Below are 21,702 nucleotides of genomic sequence, written 5' to 3'. Positions count from 1 at the left end.
AGAAACGGCAATTCACTCCACTCTTGCCTGGAGCATTCCATGGACAGAGGAGCCTGGTGGGCTACAGTCCGTAGAGTCCAAAAGAGTCAGACACGACTCAAGCGACTAAACAACAGCAAAAATAAAGGGTGGGCACGTGAATACATATACATGTGTGCACACATGCGTGTACATGCACACACACAGGCACCTCTCTGGGAATCAGCCTCCACACTGTTCAAGTCTATTCGAACACTTTCCTTTCAAAGGCCATGGGAGCTGGAGACCTTAGCAAGTTACCCTTTTTGCATCTGTGTCTCTGCAGGAATCCACTGTGAATCCTACAAGGACCCATGCGCTAATGTCAGCTGTCTGAACGGAGGTACCTGTGACAGTGAAGGTCTCAATGGCACGTGTGTCTGTGCACCAGGATTTACAGGCAAGTGAGCCAGAAACTGAGTTTTCAAATTACTGCAAAATCCCTGAGATTGCAGCTGTGAGAAAAACCCAGAAACCTCTATGCATACATTATTGCAAAATATGAATTGCACTGCAGAAGGTAAGCAGGCAGCGCTTGGATGGAGACCTGTTCTAAAACAATTTACTGTGTTGTCATTAAGTGAGACTCTTAGGAGATCAGCATTTGGTTCAGAGACTTGCTGAGACTGCCCTTGCTATGTACATTTGCAGACCTGCAGCTTTGAAACATGACATGAGCCATTATACTCACACCTGATAAAGTGTCAGTGCTAATGGAGGCGAGAAGGAGAATGGAAGGGTCAAATGTGTCTTCTGCAGAAACTGCATTCCACCACCAGGTTTATTTCTACTGAAAGATACGGCAGTGTCTGGATTTACCTATTTATTTTAATTGAAGGATAATTACTACCTTGTGATGGTTTTTGCCATACATCAATATGAATCAATCGGTATGAATCGGCCACAGGCACACATGTGTCCCCTCCATCCTGAACCCCCCTCCCACCTCCCTCTCCACCCCATCCCTCCAGGTTGTCACAGAGTACCGGCTTTGGGTGCCCTGTATCGTACATCAAACTCCCACTGGTTATCTGTTTTACATATGGTAATGTATATATTTCAGTGCTATTCTCTGAAATCATCCCATCCTTTCCTTCACCCACTGAGTCCAAAAGTCTGTTCTTTATGTCTGGGTCTCCTTTCGCGTTTGAGTCAGTTCTAATGAGGTGGATGACCCTAGAGCCTCTTATACAGAGTGAAGCAAGTCAGAAAGAGAAAGGCAAATATCGTATTTTAACATCTGGATTTTGCATAATGGAGAGATGGTGGGGGGGATTAGAGGGAGATCTTGAATTATTAGTGAAGGTGAGGACAGGAGAGGTGTGGGCAGAGGGAGTGGATGGGGGAGAAGACATCTGATGGAAGAACAGGTGGGGAGGACGGGGCTGGGTTCAAGAGGAGCCTCGGAGGCCCCTGGGTCTGAGTGGGAAAAGTCGCTGTGGCAAGGGGAACGAGCCTAACAAGGGCTCCTTTGAAGTCACCCCTCAAAGATCTCAGAGGGTTGTGAACACCCCAAACAGATGTGAAGTGTTGTATGCATGTGTAAATGCTGAGGGGGAAGTTCTTCAATTTTCATCAGATTCTCAAAAGAAATGAGGAACCACTTGGGTAGTGAAGATTCCATCCTTTGCTTTGTTAACTGGGCACAGGAGTGCCTCCGCGTGGGTCAGGTCTCTGTTTTCAGCACTTGCTCAGCCAGCAAAAGCGTCAGGGTCCCTCTGGCTTGCAGGTTGGGAAAGGTTAATATACAGGGTGCTGACAGAAGAAGGTGGGCGCTGACGTTTCTGGAAATAACGTTATCATTGGCTGGAGAGTGCCTTGCATGCTCACTTCTCCCTGCTAAGCCACAGTGGCCACCTCCCCAACCCTGGAGAATTCCATAGAACCTGGACCCCCAGTCCATCCCTGGGGAGCCTCATTTGTGCTTCTGGGGGAGATGCCAACAGTCAAGATCGGGAGGAGCAACCTCTGATCTTCCTTCTGTTTATCTGCGTCACATCCTTTGTTTTCCTTTTGGCTTTTTCTGGGACTGAGAAGTGGGCTCGCTCAGGAAATTATCTGCAGATGATTTTGTTTCTGACCGGTTTATAAACACGCAAAGACATTTGTTCTCATCAATTAATGCAAAAATAATATTGGGGAAGCATTCCATTTTTTCCCCTAGACATTTATATCCCACAAATAATAAAAAGCTTGGAAGAAAAATGAGAAAATAGAGTGCCATAGGAAAACAAATAAAACCCACCACTTAAAACTGTGCTGCTAGGAGACAGCCATTGTTAACATTTTGTAACATATATCCAGGGGTTTTCCTGAAGGTCTGTTTGGTGTCTAAGACACAGTGTATAGTGTAAATGCATATGTGCATGCCTGCTAAGTCGCTTCAGTCATATCCAACTCTTTTTGACCCTATGGACTGTGGCCTACCAGGATCCTCTGTCCATGAGATTCTCTAGGCAAGAATACTGGAGTGGGTTGCCATGCCCTCCTCCAGGGAATCTTCCTGACCCAGGGATCAAACCCACATCTCCTGCAGTTCCTGCATTGCAGGCAGATTTTTTTACCGCAGAGCCACGAGGGAAGCCAGTAAATGCACATATTTGAACATAAAAGGAATCATACTGTTCATACTATTTTTCACTTAAAGATATGTGTATTTCATAAATGCACTTTCACATTAAGGAATATGCTTCTGTTTATCATTTTCATCTTTATTGGCTGTCCTGTCATCCATTCCATGATATGTCAGGATTTTTTTTTACCTATGCTCAATTCAACTTTTGGGTAAATGAAACTTTTTCCTATTGTAAACAATATTACAGTGAATATTCTTGCATGCATGTCTTTGTGAACTTGTATGATTATTTCTTTGAGCTATTTTCCTAGGAATGGAATCCCAGGATCCAGGAGAATACATACTTATTTCCATATTGCTCTCCAGGAAGAAACCTTGTACCAATATTTACTCCTATCCAAAGTGTAAAGGAGCTTTTATTTCCTTGAAAGTGAAAATGTTAGTCACTAAGTAGTGTCCAAGTCTTTGTGACCCCATGGGCTGTAGCCAGGCTCCTCTGCCCATGGGATTTTTTTTTCAGGCAAGAATACTGGAGTGAATTGCCATTTCCTTCTCCAGGGGTTCTTCCCAACCCAGGGATCAAACCCGCATCTCCTGTGTTGGCAGGCGGATTGTTCTTCCAGTGAACCACCAGGGAAGCTCTGAAGAGACCTTTTAAATGAAAATCTAATCTTGTCTCTCCCTACTTAAAAACAGCTACTGACATATCATTGTCTTTAAGACTTTTAACTGGATCATCAAGACCTGGGAGGTTTGACTGCATTCAGTCTTTCCGGGCTTGTCCTGGGCCCCCCTTGCCTGCTTGATTCCACAACACCCATGTCACGCTCTTCTTCTCAGTAATGTTCTTCCTGTGCGTCTCCTGCCTTTCAATCCCCTCTGCCTACCCCACTGGCCATACACCTTTTGGTTGTTGTTTAGTTGCTACATCGTATCCGACTCACGTTCTAGGTGAAAAGTCCACCCCTAGGCCTCTCTTCATCCTTCTTACTGTGATCACAGCACGCAGGGGGACTCTTCCAAGTGAAGTAGGCTCAAATGTCACTCTCATTGGTCTTTGAAAAAAAACAAATGCCTGTTTTTACACAGCTGAAGTCATTCTTCAACATTTTTCAGCTACTTTTCAGTATTTGTCTTTCAGTTCACAAGAAAATATTCTGTAATTTCCAGCTCATTTTCACAGGCAAATGTCATCAGTGTTTGATTCTCATTGAGATTTCAATTTGCCTTTCTTTGATGTTGGGCATCTTTCATGTAATTACTGATCCTTCAGATGTCTTGCGGCTTCCCTGGTGGCTCAGATGGTAAAGAATCTGCCTGCAATTCAGGAGACGCGGGTTCAATACCTGGATTGGGAAGATCCCCTGGAGAAGAAAATGGCAACCCACTCCAGTATTCTTGCCTGGAGAATCCCATGGACAGAGGAGCCTGGTGGGCTACAGTCCATGGGGTCACAAAGAGTCGGACACAACTGAGAAACTATTTTCACTTTTTTACTTTCATATGTCTTCCCTTGTGAAGGGTCTTTTCAATTTTTTTTGCCCATTTTTTAAAAATTGAATTTTTGTCATATCATTGAGTTGTTAGACTAATTTGCATATTCTAGATACAAATCCTTTGTCAGATAAACATTTGGCTTGTCCATTCTTTCTTTTTTTTTCCCCAGCAGTACATCCATCCATTCTTTTTTTTTTAATTAATTTATTTTTTGTTGAAGGATAATGGCTTTACAGAATTTTGCTGTTTTCTGTCAAACCTCAACATGAATCAGCCATAGGTATACATATATCTCTGCCCTTTTGAACCTTCCTCCCGTCTCTGTCCCCATCCCACCCCTCTAGATTGATACAGAGCCCCTGTTTGAGTTTCCTGAGCCATACAGCAAAAATATGGAACACTTCATGAATTTGCATGTCATCCTTGCTCAGGAGCTGTGCTAATCTTCTCTGTATCGGTCTAATTTTTTACTATATGTGCTGCCGAAGTGAGCACCATCCATACATTCTTAATGTTTTGGGTTTTTTTGGTAATCTCTAATTTATCAATTTTTTTTCTCTTTTGGTTTATTCTTTCTTTGTCTACCTTATGATGATGACATTTTACCCAATGTTTTCTTCTAGAATTTTTGAAAATAGATTTTGCTTTTAGGTTTAGATCTTGAGTTAATTTTTTGTGTGTATGGTGTGACTTAAGGATGGAAGTTTATTTTTTCCCCATATGAGTACGAAGTTATCCTAGCAACTTAGCTAGCGGAATTCATTAGCACGTTTTTTTAGGAAATGATTGACTATCTGTATGTCTTTTTTTTCCCCTTTGGCTGTTTTCTAAAAATCAAAGTTTTTATTTTGAGATAACTGAAACTTCAAACTTCATGAACAGTTTTAGTAAATAATACAGAGGGATCCAGTGTACAGTTTACCCTCAGTGACGACGTGTTGTAGAACTACAGTACAGTGTCTCCCAGGTTATTCACGTTGACACAGTCAAGATCCAGACCATTTCCATCACAAGGATTCCTTATGCTGTCCTTTGATAGCCACGCCCATTTCTTGTCCACTACAGGAAAATTTCCTTAATCCCTGGAAAGTGCTAATCTGTTCTTCATCTTTATAACTTTGGTATTTCAAAAATATTTTATACATGGAATCATATAGCATGTAACCTTTCAAGTTTTTTTCACTCAGCATAATTCTCTGGCAGTTCATCCAGATCATTGCGTGTATCAAGTGTCTTTCTTTTTATTGCTGCTCTGCCTTCTATGATATGAATACTCCACAGTTGTTTAACTATTCACCTGTTGAAAGAAATCTGGGTTGTTTCCAATTTTGAACTATTACAAAGAAAGCTGCTGTAAATCTTCATTTACAGTTTTTTTGTGTGACTATAAGTTTTCATTTTTTTCTGTAACAGTTGCCCAGGAATTCAAGTGCTGGGTCATTTAGTAGTTGATGTGGACTTTTCGAGAAAAAAAAAAAAAGATGTCAGATTTCCAGAGTGGCTTAACCATTTTTTCCTTCCCATTAACCATGCATAATAATCCTGTTTATCTCCCTCCTTGCCCGCATTTGATATTGTCTTCATTTTTTATTTTAGCCATTTTGATATGTGTTTAGTGATGTCTTGTGGTTTTAATTTGAATTTCCCTAATGATAAATATGGGCTTCCCTGATGGCTCAGCAGATAAAGAATCTGCCTACAATGAAGGAGACACAGGAAATGGGTTTGATCCCTGAGTCAGAAAGATCCCCTGGAGTAGGAAAATGGCATCCCACTCCACTATTCTTTCCTGAACTCTCCCATGGACAGAGGAGCCTGGTGGGCTACAGTCTATGGGATCGTAAAGAGTCAGATATGCCTGAGTGACTTATGCACACATGAATAAATGATGTTGGACACCTTTTCATGTGATTATTTTATATCTACACTTACTCTTTGGCCAAGAATCCCTGCATGTCCTTTGTTGACTTTCTAATTACATCCCACATATCAAGGCTACATACTATCAGTATGATTTCTTACTACTGACATTGACCTTGATCACTTAACTGAGATAATGTTTATCTAGTTTTTCCCCTGTGATGTTATTCTTTTCCCCTCTTTGCACATTTTACTCTTTGAAAGGACCACACTTAAGGAATGAGGAGTTATACCCACCTCTTTGAAGGAAAAGTTGCTAGGTAAACTATGTGAAATTCTTCTGTAGGAGAGATTTGTCTGTTTTGCCACATTTGTTTGTATCAGTGTGGTGTTATGGATATTTATTTTATACTTTGAGTTAAATCCAGAACATTTTTGTTTATTTTGTTGCTCATAATGTTCCAGATTTGGACACTGGGAATTCTTTCATTTGGCTCCTGTTGTCCCCGGACAATGAACATACTCTGTTGTTGTGTTGGTGGTGGTTGTGTGTGTGTATGTGTTTTATATGCTTTCTGGCACTGAAGATACCCCAGTCTTATCTTGTATATTGCTTGCTCCAGTCTTAGAATCAGCCATCTCTCCAAGGAGAAAGGTTCCTTTTATTGCAGAATGGTACTAGAAACCAAGATCTGGCCTCCAGCTGTGCTTAATATTCCAGGCATGCCTTTGCTTCCAGATCCTCTCAGCTGACATAGCATGCGAATGTGTCTGTATACTAACCCATGTATTTATAAATATTGCCATTGAGTTCAGTTCAGTCCAATTCATTCACTCAGTCATGTCCAACTCTTTGTGACCCCATGAACTGCAGCATGCCAGGCCTCCCTGTCCATCCCCAACTCCCAGAGTCCGCCCAAACTCATGTCCATTGAGTCAGTGATGCCATCCAACCATCTCATCCTCTGTCGTCCCCTTCTCCTGCCCTCAATCTTTACCAGCATCAGGGTCTTTTCAAATGAGTCAACTCTTTGCATCAGGTCACCAAAGTATTGGAATTTCAACTTGAACATCAGTCCTTCCAATGAACACCCAGGACTGATCTCCTTTACGATGGACTGGTTGGATCTCCTTGCAGTCCAAGGGACTCTCAAGAGTCTTCTCCAACACCACAATTCAAAAGCATCAATTCTTCAGCCCTCAGCTTTCTTTATAGCCCAACTCTCACATCCATACATGACTACTGGAAAAACCATAGTCTTGACAAGATGGACCTTTGTTGACAAAGTAATGTCTCTGCTTTTTAATATGCTGTCTAGGTTGGTTATAACTCCCTTCCAAGGAGTAAGCATCTTTTAATTTCATGGCTGCAATCACCATCTGCAGTGATTTTGGAGCCCCCCAAAATAGTCTGACACTGTTTGCACTGTTTCCCCATCTATTTCCCATGAAGTGATGGGACCAGATGCCATGATCTTAGTTTTCTGAATGTTGAGCTTTAAGCCAACTTTTTCTCTCCTCTTTCACTTCCATCAAGAGGCTCTTTAGTTCTTCTTTGCTTTCTGCCATAAGGGTGGTATCATATGCATATCTGAGGTTATTGCTATTTCTCCCGGCAATCTTGATTCGAGCTTGTGCTTCCCCCAGCCCAGCATTTCTCATGATGTACTCTGCATAGAAGTTAAATAAGCAGGGTGACAATATACAGCCCTGACATATTCCTCTTCCTATTTGGAACCAGTCTGTTGTTCCATGTCCAGTTCTAATTGTTTCTTCCTGAACTGCATACAAGTTTCTCAAGAGGCAGGTCAGATGGTCTGATATTCCCATCTCTTTCAGTATTTTCCACAGTTTATTGTGATCCACACAGTCAAAGGCTTTGGCATAGTCAATAAAGCAGAAATAGATATTTTTCTGGAACTCTCTTGCTTTTTCAATGATCCATTGGATGTTGACAATTTGATCTCTGGTTCTTTTGCCTTTTCTAAAGCTAGTTTGAACATCTGGAAGTTCACAGTTCACGTATTGCTGAAGCCTGACTTGGAGAATTTTGAGCATTACTTTACTAGTGTGTGAGATGAGTGCAATTGTGTGGTAGTTTGAGCATTCTTTGGCATTGCCTTTCTTTGGGATTGGAATGAAAACTGACATTTTCCAGTCCCATGGCCACTGCTGAGTTTTGTGTAGCCATCTATATCTGAATTAAGCTAAACATGAATTTACACTAATTTCTCCTACTCTACTCCATTGCTACATGGATCATTCTAGTCTTCTCTCTTATTTATCTGGAAATTCCCAAACCAACAACAAGATTCCTGGCTGGTACCATCCAACATTGTTTTACTTGTTTAATTCCTGTATACATGTAGAACAGTATAAGAATTCTTAACTTGTATCCTTGTGGGCAACAACTTTATACACTAGAGAGTACAGTGTTGGTGTCCAGCTCCTTTTGCCTTTGGTCCTACCAACTCTGCCCATTCCAAGGTTACTTAGGTCAGCACTGCCCCTCACCCCTCAGTGAGCTGTGTGTCATACATTTGTAAATACTCTTGGATTATTTTCTTCACAGTCTGCATTCTTTTCTGGGATCTTCCAGCTAGAGGGCTTGCTTTTATTTTTCCTATAGAAGTATAATTCTCAAGTACCATTTTTTGCAAAGGCTGCTATTCCTAAATAGAATTTCTTCTAAACCTTTGTCACAAATCAGTTGGCCATATTTGTGTGAATTCTCCCTTCTGTTTCATTGACCTGTGTCTCCATTCCTCTGCCATTACAACTCTGTCTTTATTAGCATGCATGCTCCAGCACTCAGTCATGTCTGACTCTTTGCAGCCTCATGGACTGAAGCCTGCCAGGCTCCACTGTCCATGGAATATTACAGGCAAAAGTACTGGAGTGGTTTGCCATTTCATACTCTAGGGGATCTTCCCAACAAAAGGATCAAACCCACGTCTCCTGCATTTGGCAGGTGGGTTCTTTACCACTGAGCCACCTGAGAAGTGTTATTACCATAGTCATATCATATCGAAACCAGGCAGAATGATCTTCTCAATTACTCTTTTTCTTTCAAAACTGTTTGACGTGTACTAGTTTCTTTGCCTTTTCATACAAATTTTAAAATAATCTTCTCTATATCTACAAAAGTTTTGATGAAGTATTGATAACAATCCCATTAAACTTGTATATTAACTTGAGGAGAATTGATATCATTACTATTTGGAGTCTTCCAATCCATGAACAAGAACAACAAATCCATGAACACACATGATGTTCCATATATTTAGATCTTTGGTCTCTTTCATCAGCATTTCATAGTTTTCAGCGTGTAAATCCCATACATGTGCATCTAAAGATTTCTCTCTTTTTTGAGTGATTATAAATAGAATTGTAGTTTGGTGTGCACATGGTCATTGCTAGTGTGTAGATCTACAACTGATTTTTGTATGTTTATCTTGTGTCCTCTAACTTTGATGAGCTTATTCGTTTTAGGATTTCAAAGGTAGATTCCTTGGGATTTGATACATAGATAATGATATCTTCTAAAAATAGGGACATTTTTATTTCTTCCTTTTTGATATGTATAAGTTTTCTTTTCCTTTATTGTCTTCTTACACTGGCTAGAACGTCTCACGCTAGTTTGGATAAGAATGGTAATAGCAGACGTTTTTGCTTTGTTCCCAGTATTAGGGGAAAAGCATTCAGTCTTTCACTGTTGAGGATAATGTTGTGCATGCACACATGTGCTCAGTTGTGTCCCACTCTTTTTTGAACCCATGGACTGTTGCCCGCCAGGCTCCTCTCTCCATGGAATTTCCCAGGCAAGAATACTGGAATGGGTTGCCATTTCCTTCTCCAGGGGATCTTCCTGACCCAGGGATCAAACCCATGTCTCCTGTGTTGGCAGGTGGATTCTTTATCACTGTGTCACCTGGGAAGTCCCAAGTATAATGTTAGCTATGGATGTTTTTGATTTATTTCTATCAAGTTGAGGAGGTTACTCTCTATTCCTTCTTTGCTGATAGCTTTAGTTATGAATAGCTGTTGAATTTTTCCAAATGCTTTTTCTGCATCAATTGATGTTACCATATGATTTTTCTTCTTTAACCTACTAATATGATGGATTATATTGATTGATTCTCAAATACTGAATTAATTTCTTGTCTCTCTGGAATAAACACTGTTTTGTCATAGTGTACAGTTCTTTTTCTATATCGCTGAATCCTGTCCTCTAATATTTTGTTCAGAATTTTTGTGCCCGTATTCATGAGGGGTATTTGTAGTTTTCTCTTTTTATTAATATTGTCTGTGACATTGTTATATTTAGAAGTTCCATTCACTTTTTTTTTAATATCTTCCATTTTTATCTTCATCTTCCCCATGAATTCCCTTCACATTTTGAACAAATTTCTTATTTATTCACCATCATCTGTTGCTGATATTTCTGGATCTCTGAATTTTGACTGACTTTCCTTCTGGGTATGGATCCCATGTTCCTGATTTTTTTGCACATCTGGTATTTTTTTGTCTGAATTCTAGCCATTGTAAGTTAAGTTTTTGAGTAATTGAATTTCTTTCAAAAGTGCAGGCCTTCTTTGTGGCAAGTAGGGAAGTTACTTGCTGACCCGATTGATTCTTTCAAGGTTTGTTTTGTATTTTGGAAGGTGAAACTCTAGTAGCATTTACCGTAGGGATAGTTAGATCCTACTACTTAGATGTGACCTTTTCCTCTGTGAATGCCCTGGGGTGGGGGTGGTGGGGAGGTCAGTGAAATGTCTGTATTCCAACTGTGAAAGTTTAAATGCTTCCCAGTCCTCTGTGAGCTGTGGGCACTGTCCATCTTTCCTTCCCTTTGCTCTGCCTGTGGCATTCCAGCTGACTCAGGCACAGTATTCAACAACAAACTCAAGGGGTGCAGCGTATCTCTGATGCTCCTTTTCTGTGTGGCTCTATCTTCTGTGGTGGTCTGTCGTATAAATTATAGCTACCAGCATGCTAAGTCTCTCAGTCGTGTCCAACTGTTTGCGACCCTGTGGGCTGTAGCCCGCTAGGATCCTCTGGCCATGGGATTCTCCAGGCAAGAATACTGGAGTGGGTTGCAGTGCCCTGCTCCAGGAGATCTTCCCAGCCTAGGGGTCTCGTACGCCTCCTGCATTGGCAGGCGGGTTCTTTACCACTCACGCCACCTGTGAAGCCTGAGCCGCTCCAAATTCCAATTATGCCCCTCAGTTCAGCAAAACCACTGTGTTCTAAATTGGTTCCAGGCAGAAAGCCAGGATGGTGTTGGTACTCCACTGTTTTCTTTCTCTCCTCTCAGCAATCAGTTAGGCACTGCCTGTTGTCTAATGCTTTTAAGGTTTTTTTAAAAAAATATATATTTTGTTCACTTGTTTAATTATTTACAGTGGGAAGGCAAGTCAGGTGCCATTTACTGCATTGTTGTAGAAGTTGCAAGTAATTATTTAGATTCATTTCATCTGAAATAAAATGCTTGTCAAGTGTGAAGGAGTTATAGTTAAAGCACCCATTCCAGTGCCTGGCACATAGTAAGCTGAAATTTTAGAATACTAGGTATTATGACTATAATAATTTTCATTGATGTCATTCAGTGGAGGCTCTATTAACCCAGGGATTTACTGACAGCAGTGACTTCTGATTTCTTATCTTTCTCATTTTAATTTATCCGAGGGAAGCATACCAAATTAAACAGTACACTTGTAAATTTGCATAAATACTACCAAAAGTGATACCTACTATACAGATTGCCTCTTAGAAAGTAGTAGATTGAAAAGCAATTGGAAAAGATTTAAAACTCAGACTCTGATTTCCAGCCTTAGTCAAGTAGAAATTTCATTTCATATTCTCTTTGCAAATATTATTCAAACACAGTGATGATTTAAAAGTAATTGATTTTCCCCACTCAAATAAAAAAAGTAAGCAACTCAAGAAAAAAGTAATCTGGCTCAAGCCAGCAAAAGCATAAAGATTTATTAAGTAAACTATGAGTGGAGAAAGATGATATAATGTACTGAAGACTCTTCTACTAAAATAAGCTAGAATGCTATTGCTTGGAGATTGAATGGTAAGGTGTTGAAATGTACATAAAAATATAATACTCCTAATACAAAGAAACGTAAATGAAACCCAACTTACTCCCTATGTGCTCAGTTGCTCAGTCATGTCTGACCCTTTGTGGCCCCATGGACTGTAGCCCACCAGGCTCCTCTGCCCATGGAATTTTCCAGGCAAGAATACTGGAGCAGGGTGCCATGCCCTCCTCCAGGGCATCTTCCCGACCCAGGGATCTAACCTTTGTCTCTTGTGTCTCCTGTATTGGCAGGCAGATTCTTAACCACTAGCACCACCTGGGAAGCCCATTATTTGTAATAAACCCTCACATACTTTGCATAAGACTAATAACAGTGCATTATTACTCTGAGGTAGAAAGAGCAGTCATCTTTGAATTTCTCCTGGTTGAAATTTTCCTTGAGTGGCTCCACCATCAGAATCACCACATATTCCTACCCCAAGCATGCACTCTATGAAGACCTCAACTGTAGCCATTTAAGGGATAACAATTCAAGTAGAAACGTTGGCATGTTCACCTGTAAAATAGGCCGGTAGAGTAAATCTAAAGGTATCTTTGAACTGTGAACTGCTCTGAGATTCTTCCCAAGTACCTGTGCTGTGGAAATAGCTGCTGGCTATTTGGGATCCTGACTAGCACAGAGCTTAATCACCAACTAATGTCAGTGAACCCCAAGTATAGCTCTAAGAACACGGTGGTGATGAAAGCCAGACTGGGATAGGTTTGGGACTTTCTCTGGGTCCTGGTTCTTTGGTTCCTGGGTCTTAGAGAGTTGATAAATGTCTATAGAATAAGTTAATCCTATTTTTCCCTGCCATTCTCTATTCCTACCAAGTACTTCCAAATTAGTGAGTGCCAAGAAGAGATAAATCTGAGGATCTTGGACTTTTCTCAACTATTTTAGAGCCACTTGGAGCTCCAAGAGCCAAAACATGCATTAGGGCTGCTCTGGACCTGAACTTGGCATTTATCTCCCCCAGGAAAGCTCTGGATCTGAGCAGGGCTGGACTGACAGCTCCAGGACTGCCCAGAACTTAGGGAATTAGAAAGGTTTGACACTGATGTTAAACTTCTGGAGCAGAGTGGGGCTTTTGAGTTTTGCTAGGCTAGCAACCCATTCCAGTGTTCTCTCATGGAGACACCCGCGGACAGAGGGGCCTGGTGGGTTACAGACCGTGGGGTCGTAAAGAGGTGGACATGTCTGATTGACTAACACTTTCACTTTCAGGCTGTGGAAGTAGGGAGAAGCCAGGTCATTTCTGTAGCTATTGCTGCAAAAGTGGCAAAACATCTTATTTCAGAATTCGCAGTATTCGGATAGCCAGGGAAAGAAAGCAATTGTTTAGTAAATACCTCAATTAAGTTTGTCTTGCTAAATGGATGGAAAGCAATACTGATGTGTATATTTGCCAGGGCCTTTGATTTCATCCTTTTATTGTTTCTCAGCACGTTCTTGTTTATATGTCTCTTCAGCTAGTCTATACCATGTAATGCCATTTGTAATAGTTTAGTCTATGTGCTTTTCCAGTCAGAGTGATTGCCCCGTTAATAGCAAGACAACCTTTGAAATAGGTTAGTAAGAGGCAATCAATTTCGTGTCTTTCCTATTGACATAAATGACTCTATTTATTGCAGGAAACAAATTCACTTAGACACTGCTGAACTATAATCAACCTAGTAGGACCTGGACGTAGTAAGTGTTTCATTTGACAGATTTTACTTTAAAAATAGGTGCCAGGTGTGAAAAACAGTGTGAAATGAAACAGACATGAACTATTTTGGTTTGAGATGCTGCCTCTCAAATGGTCTGTGAGTGACATATGGTGGTTTTATAAAGGCAAGGTAAACCCATGGCAGACAGAAAATCACTTTAATACTAATTAAGTAAGCCTGGAAGCAATTACCCAAATGCATACTGAGACATTGCCTTTGAAGATTGACAAAATATTTGATTTTGCTCCTTTGCTTTAGTTATGATGATAGCAGTGCTCAGAGATTTTTTTTTTAAATATCACTTTTTTCATTTATCTCAGCAAATGGAGGTATATTTAGGGAGCTTGGGATTGACATGTACACACTGCTATGTTTAAATGAATAACCAGCAGGAACCTACTATATATATAGCACAAGGAATTCTGTTCATTGTTATGTGTCAACCTGGATGGGAGGGGAGTTGGGGAAAGAATGGGTATATGTATATGTATGGGTAAGTCCCTTTGCTATCCACCTGAAACTGTCACAACATTGTTAATTGGCTATACTTCAATACAAAATGAGGAGAAGGCAATGGCAACCCACTCCAGTACTCTAGCCTGGAAAATCCCATGGACAGAGGAGCCTGGTAGGCTGCAGTCCATGGGGTCTTGAAGAGTTGGACATGATTGAGCGACTTCACTTTCACTTTTCACTTTCATGCACTGGAGAAGGAAATGGCAACCCACTCCAGTGTTCTTGCCTGGAGAATCCCAGGGATGGGGGAGCCTGGTGGGCTGCCGTCTATGGGGTCACACAGAGTTGGACATGACTGAAGCGACTTAGCAGCAGCAGCAGCAGCAATACAAAATAAAACTTTTTTTGAGAAAAGATAGCAAGAGGTTTCTAGAAAAAAAGCTTGGTTTTTCTCATTTTCAAACTTTTAAGTAACTACCTCAATTTGAAGTATCCTGTATTCAGTTTTGATGTCACCTCTTTTTGAGGTGTACTCACTTAGTGTTGACTCATAGTTTGGCTTTAAATCACACAAACATGGCTTCGTATTGGTAACTTCTAATAACAAGCTATTGCTTGCAAGTTGGGCTTTCAACATCAGCCCACATTCTGGTTAGTTAGTTTAAATCAGGCTTTCTCTGAGAGGGGCAAGGATGCCCCCAGATGTTGGGAGTAGCAATGTGAGGAGCCCCAGGTCACGATTTTCGTTATGGATGGACCAGAGCAGTGGTGAGCTCCCCTCGGGCACTGTTCCCAGGGAAGATGGGTTAAAGCCTGGGCTCCCCCAAGAGATCACAGCTGTCTTTCCTTAGGTGGGCTTGATGCTCTCCCTGAAGTGTATCCCGGGGTTTGGAAAGGAGATTGCATTTGTATTACTGACTCAGGCTAGGCACACAGCTGCACCCTGGAACTATCCAGAAAATAGGCAGATGTCCAGACACACACAGTCAAACACTTGGCTCCAAAAAAAAATCATAAACTGTGAGTTTTTTGGCTTTCCAGAGCTTCAGAAAAACAAATAAGAAGATTCAGCTGATTCCATCTAAAACAAAATGATTTCTTTAATAAAATCAGGAACCCAGGTTTGTTTCTCCGATAAACCATGAAAGGATTATTCAGACATGGGAATCAGCTTCAGATCATGAATTTGACAGATTAAAGGAGATTCTTTTTACCAGCACCATTTCTTTTCCTTTTTTAAGTTTTGCTTGAGTAAAGGATGTCTTGTCTGGAATTCTGGGAGAGTTCTGCGCTTTATGCAAACAGCCAGCTGGGCTGCAATGCAGGCGAGTGTCCAACTCTGTGGGACCCTGTGAACTGTAACCCACCAGGCTCTTCTGTCCATGGGATTCTCCAGGCAAAAATACTGGAGTGTGTTGCCATGCCCTCCTCCAGGGGATCTTCCCAACCAAGGGATCAAACCCACATCTCTTATGTCTCCTGCATTGGCAGGTGGGTTCTTTACCACTAACACCTCTTGGAAAGTCCATGGAGAGTATGAGCCTAGCCATAGATCTTTGCTGAGCCAGAGAAGTGATGGGGGTCAGAGCCACTGGGGCAGCTAGCTGGCTCACTGCTGCTTTCCTTTATTTCCTTAGGGGAAGAGTGTGACATTGACATCAATGAATGTGACAGTAACCCCTGCCATCACGCCGGCACCTGCCTGGACCAGCCCAATGGTTATACCTGCCACTGCCCACATGGCTGGGTGGGAGCAAACTGTGAAATCCGTGAGTATTCCTGCAGCTCAGCCCCTGTGATTTTCCATTCCATTTTCATTCAATGAGAAGAAGAGGCTGACTGTGTCCAGCCTGCCCCACGTCACTCTTAGAAGAGGCAGCAAGGCCCAGAGCATTACCCTGAGACCCTGTGCCTCCCGGGTCCCGGTTGAATACTTTTGCTCACTGCTTTATGTTGCTCCCCCTCCTTTTTGAGCCTGAATCCAGCCTTCCCACCAGGATGAGAATGCGTCGATGTCATCTCGAGTTCACGGCTGCAAGACAGCCAAAAATGTGCTTAGCAGAGAAGGATTAGAATCCGATCCAAAAAGAGAATCGTTGTGTTGAAAGCATAAATTAAAACACACACACACACAAAGAATGTAAATTGACTTCGCATTTGTGTCTTCAAATGTATTAGGTTCCATCAGTTGCCTGGAGAGAAGTCCAGGGAGGATGGGCATCACACAAAACCTGAAAAACATCTTGAGCTGTTTAGGGCCAGGTGTTCTCCACAGATGGACTCACAGAAGTTCGGCGGTGTCAGAATCAGGACTATGTATGTTAATATGAAAGTCAGGTAGCTACTAGGATCGAGGTGAAAATGAGAACTGCACTGGAATTGGGTTGTTGTTTTGTCAGTCACTAAAACTCAGCTTTGAAAGGTGTTTTTCTTCTCATTTAGATTAGGCAGGCTAGTTGAGTTTGCATATTTCTCCGGGGCCTTCTCGCCTCCTCTTCATCAGGCAAAGACTCTGCTCTGTGCGTTTGGAAAGAGGCAGCCATGCAGACGTAGTCCTGTCTGTCAGTCTCCCTCCTGGGCTGGCCTGCCTGCTGCCGCTTCTCCTCCAGGTTGTAGTATTTCAAGAACAGACCCCTCACTGGTGGGCCAGCATGGGCTTGTCTGCTCATTCTTAGTGTGTGTCTGAAGTGGGGTGTGGTCAGTATCCGGAAACCTTTTTATCCACAAATATGGACCATATTCTTCATCAACTTGACCAGTAAAGGTATTTGCATTCCTATCTACTCACTCTTTGTCTCTCATCTTGGCTAAAGGCTTGAGAGAGGAAGAGATGAATTCTTTTTAGGACTCCCCCCTCAATCTTTTCAAATATTTATCCTCAGTCTTTTCAACTACCCGTTTACGGAATGGTCTTAGGGGTCCTTGGTCACAATAGGTGAGAAACATTCTGTTGTTGAAGAAAGGGAGAGAAAGATTCCAGCGGTACACATGCTAAGGGCTATGATTCAGTGCAGGATATTAAGACTAAAGCAGATCAGGGATGATTAAGTCCTGTCTGGTGAGATCTATTGAAGGAAAGGATCCCAGATTTGGGCCAACAGGACCTTGGTTCTTGCCCCGGCTGTGACACTTCTTGTGTTAGTTGTGCTGAGCCTCAGAGTACTTATCCAGTACTGATAAGTACTTATTCAGAGTACTTATGAAAATGGGACCCATTTCATTCTAAAATTTGGTAATTCTGTGAAATGACAAATTTCATGCCTCGTGGCAGATCTTGGAGAAGGAAATGGCAACCCACTCCAGTACTCTTGCCTGGAAAATCCTGTGGACGGAGGAGCCTGGTAGGCTACAGTCCACGGAGTCAGGAAGAGTTGGACACGACTGAGCGACTTCACTTTCACTTTTCACTTTCATGCATTGGAGAAGGAAATGGCAACCCACTCCAGTGTTCTTGCCTGGAGAATCCCAGGGATGGAGGAGCCTGGTGGGCTGCTGTCTATGGGGTCGCACGGAATCGGACACGACTGAAGCTACTTACCAGCAGCAGCAGCAGTAGCATGGCAAATCTATGTATAATTTTAAATTTCTAGTCGTGAAAATAAATATATAGGAAAGGAGAGTATGGATAAGAACTCAGAAATGCAAAGGATGCCCTTGAGAAGTTTTGAAGTAAAATCATATCATTATTAAAAAAAAAATCTAAATTTTACTTCTTTCTGGTGATGATATTATAGGCTAAAGATATACATGGATGGAATAATCAGGATTAAAGGTGACTTCATGTTCTAGTGACATCATATTCTAGCTCTGTGACCTTGACAAATAACTATATCTCAGCCTCGTCTTTCTCACTTGTAAAATGGTGATAGAAAAGTTACTGGGAAAATTAAGATTAAGGTCTGCTATGCAACAGTAGACACTAAGTAGATGCTAGTTGCCTTTTCTCTTTCTTTGTATGCTACTGTAGCTCTTATATCTTGAGCCAGCTGGCGAGGACTTGCCTTTGACAATCGTGTTTTTAGATGATATATGCCCAGAGCACAGGCCACTCTGAGTGTGTGGATGTGTTGGGCACATCCCAGTTCACACTGGGCTCCCTGTTCTCCCAGAATAGCACTTTCCATTTGATGATCTCACTTGCACCTCTCCATTCAGTCAAAGGTGTTAAAAATAAATGTTATCACGGATAAGGCTCTGTCAGGTCCCAGCGTTGGTTGCTTCCGCCCTTGAGCTGACTGCAAGAATGGAGAATGAATGTGTAAGATTCGTGATCCTCCACACAGGTGGAGCTAGTGACCAGTGCCAAGATAAAGGGACCTGAATCAAAAGAACAGATCTAAGGGCCAGGAATGAAAGGAAAGTTTGGGCCATGAGTGGGCAGAGATGATATGAGGTCTCTAGTCCTCTGTGAGCCATGGGACCCATGGTCTCTGAGTTTCTTTCTAACCTCGAACATCTGTGATTTTTCTGAATTGGCTGGAAACCAGGAGGAGGGTGCCTGAAATATACAAAGTCAGATTGGTAAATCTCAACAGGAACGCTCAGAAGGAGAACAATGGTGCTGTTAGAGTTACAGACAGTCCTGCTGATTGAGAATCGGCCAATTCTATACACTGAGTCAATCCTAAAGGAAATCAACCCTGAATATTCATTGGAAGGACTGATGCTAAAGCTGAAGTTTCAATACTTTGGCCACTTGATGCAAAGATCCGATTTGTTGGAAAAGACCCTGATTCTGGGAAAGATTGAAGGCTAAAGAAGAGGGCAGCAGAGGATGAGGTGGTTGGATAGCATCACCAACTGAATGGAAATGGATTTGAGTTAACTCCAGGAGATAGTGAAGAACAGAGAAGCCTGGAGTGCTGCAGTCCATGGGATCGCAAAGAGTTGGACATGACTTAGTGACTGAACAACAACGACAACAACGTATATTGAGCAGTTGAATCTATTGCTAAGCCATTGAATTAATAACATTCTGCAGTTGAGAAGTAGGGGAACAGGGTACCTTGGATTTATGCATTCAGTGAATAATCCAGGGTCTCCTATTGTCAGGTGTCAAACATTGTTGTTGTTCAGTCGCAACATTGTTATTGTGGTTCAGTCACACATATTGCCCAGAATATAAAGGTTAATGAAGCAGCCCTTGCCTTCAGGATCTCATTATCCAAGGGTCGATCCTCATATATGATGGGAGTTGCTGTATAAGACTTCGCACAGGCAGCTTCAGGAACCCAGGCAAGGAGCAAGGTTGGATGTCTGGGGCTTCCTCTTCCCCAAATGCATGGAATTTAATAATGGTTGAAGAAACCCATCAAACAGTGATACTAGCAGTCTTTATTGTATAAATAGATTCAGTTCTTTGGTTCCCATTTTTGTATAAACTAGGATTCTTAAAAAAACAAAACTGATTTAGGATTAATATATATACACTACTATATATTGGCTTCCCTAGTGGCTGAAGAATCTACCTGCCAATGGAAGAGATATGGGTTTGATTCCTGGGTTGGGAAGATCCCCCGGAGAAGGAAATGACAATCCCTTCCTGTATTCTTGCCTGGGAAATCCCATGGACAGAGGAGCCTGTTCACGGTGCTGTACATCTGAAGCTAGCACAACATTGTAAATCAACTATACTTCAATAAGAAAACAAAATAAAATGAATTAATCTTCCTCTCCATCAATATACCCCCCATTTTACTCCCCACAGGTAACAAGTGTTACCCATTTATTATGGATTCTTTCAGATGATTTTAGTCACTATATAAATCCCATTTTATGGTAGCTCAGATGGTAAAGAATCTGCCTGAAACGCAGGAGACACGGGTTTGATCCTTGGGTGAGAAAGTTCCCCTGGAGAAGGAAATGGCAACCCACTCCAGTCTTCTTGCCTGGAGAATTCCATGGACAGGGGAGTCTGGTGGGCTACAGTCATTTGGGTTGCAAAGAGTCAGTCACGACTGAGCAACTAACACTTTCACTTTAATACACACTGTTCAGCATCTTGCATTTATCCTTAATATATCTTGAATGCTTATCCATGTTGACTTAGTACAGATCTTCCTCAATTTTTAGCACACAATGTTTCAATTTCTTAAATGCTCTATAATTTATTTAATAAGACCCCTGTTGATTGACAAATAACTTATTTTCAGGTTTTTGGTATTAAAAAGAATAGTAGAGTGAAAATTCTTATATATGTATTTACTTGTGTGAGAATATCAGAAGATCAGTAGGATGAACTCTCAAAAATGGAATAGTCAAATGAAGGGGTCCTTGAATTTTTCATGAGCATTTATTTATAAATTGACTCTTTGTAAATAAAACTTCTCCTCTTGGCAGCAATGGTGTTGGGGTCTGAGGTTGATTTGCAAATCCCACTTAATCCGTAATTACTTTAGTAAGTACTCGGAACACCGCTGACCTCTGGGGAGCAATTGTGGCTAGATGTGGTATTGCAACCATCACCATCATCCTTCTTTAGAACTCTTCAAATTGCAAAACAGTAGCTCCCCATACTTCTTCCCCAGCCCCTGGCAGTCAACTACCTACCTTCCTTCCTTCCTTCTTGTTTTCTTCCTTTCTCCCTTTTTTTGTTTTCTTCCTTCTGTCACCTGCTCCCCACTCCAGCCTCTAGTAACTACCATTCCACTCTGGGGTTTTTTGTTTTTCCTTTATGCTGCACCTGTAACTGACATCATGCAATATTTATCTTTCCATGTCTGGTCTGTTTCACTCAGCAGAATGTCCTCCAGTTCATCTATGTGGTTGTAAATGGCAGGGTCATCTTTTCAAAGATGCCAATCTGAACCGTCAGACCCTCCCTCCCACCACTGTTTCCATCCTTTTCATGCCAAGCTGCTATTAAAATACATTAACGACTAAAGACCAAAGGCCATGCTATCGCCTGTTGGAAGCTGCAGGACTGCCCCTGCACTGAGGGCAGGTGGCCCCCTCCTCACTCTCCGCCTTGCTACCTGGAGGCAAGCAGCCACCCTGTCCCCCTTCCAATCCCTCACTCTGCTCTCCACCCCTCCCAGGTCTTTGCCTGGGTCAGCCTTCCCTTCTTTCTCCTCCATCCCCAGCTAATATATACTCCCCGTTAGAGCCTTGCTTGCTGTGGACCCCATCATGAAAGCTCTCCTCATTCCCCAGTTAGATGGCACAGCTTTTGTCCCCTCCTGAGGCACGGTCGCCTTGGTCCCTCATGGCTTAGCACGCTTGCACACACGAACTGCAGCACTCCAGGCTTCCCTGTCCTTCACCATCTCCCAGAGTTTGCTCAAACTCATGAGCACTGAGTCAGTGATGCTATTTAACTATCTCATTGTCTGCCTGCCCCTTCTCCTCTTGCTCTCAATCTTTCCCAGCATCAGGGTCTTTTCCAGTGAGCTGTCTCTTTGCATTAGGTGGCTAAAGTATTGGAGCTTCAGCATCAGTCCATATATAGTGCATAGTAGTTGCTTATTGATAATTCTTCAGTAATGGGATCGCTATG

The 21,702-nt window shown here is 41.9% G+C and overlaps 1 protein-coding gene and 1 non-coding gene across 2 annotated transcripts in view; one reads left to right on the top strand and one right to left on the bottom strand.

Moving 5' to 3' along the window:
- DNER (delta/notch like EGF repeat containing) overlaps positions 1–21,702 on the top strand; it is a 372,135-nt gene that overhangs the window by 335,483 nt on the left and 14,950 nt on the right. The window contains exons 10-11 of the mRNA XM_081585417.1: positions 305–418; positions 15,845–15,976. Of these exons, the coding sequence (XP_081441543.1) occupies positions 305–418; positions 15,845–15,976 (246 nt within the window). The remainder of the gene's footprint in view (positions 1–304; positions 419–15,844; positions 15,977–21,702) is intronic.
- On the bottom strand, positions 4,477–4,585 carry LOC145543892 (U6 spliceosomal RNA). The gene has a single exon (XR_014081137.1). It is a non-coding gene; the product is annotated as a U6 spliceosomal RNA (small nuclear RNA).

Source organism: Giraffa tippelskirchi, chromosome 3 (assembly GCF_054371585.1).
Source record: "Giraffa tippelskirchi isolate mGirTip1 chromosome 3, T2T-mGirTip1v1.2.pri, whole genome shotgun sequence".
Lineage (NCBI taxonomy): Eukaryota > Metazoa > Chordata > Mammalia > Artiodactyla > Giraffidae > Giraffa > Giraffa tippelskirchi.
Note: the sequence above shows the minus strand (reverse complement) of the source record. Positions and strands in the feature narration are given on the sequence as shown.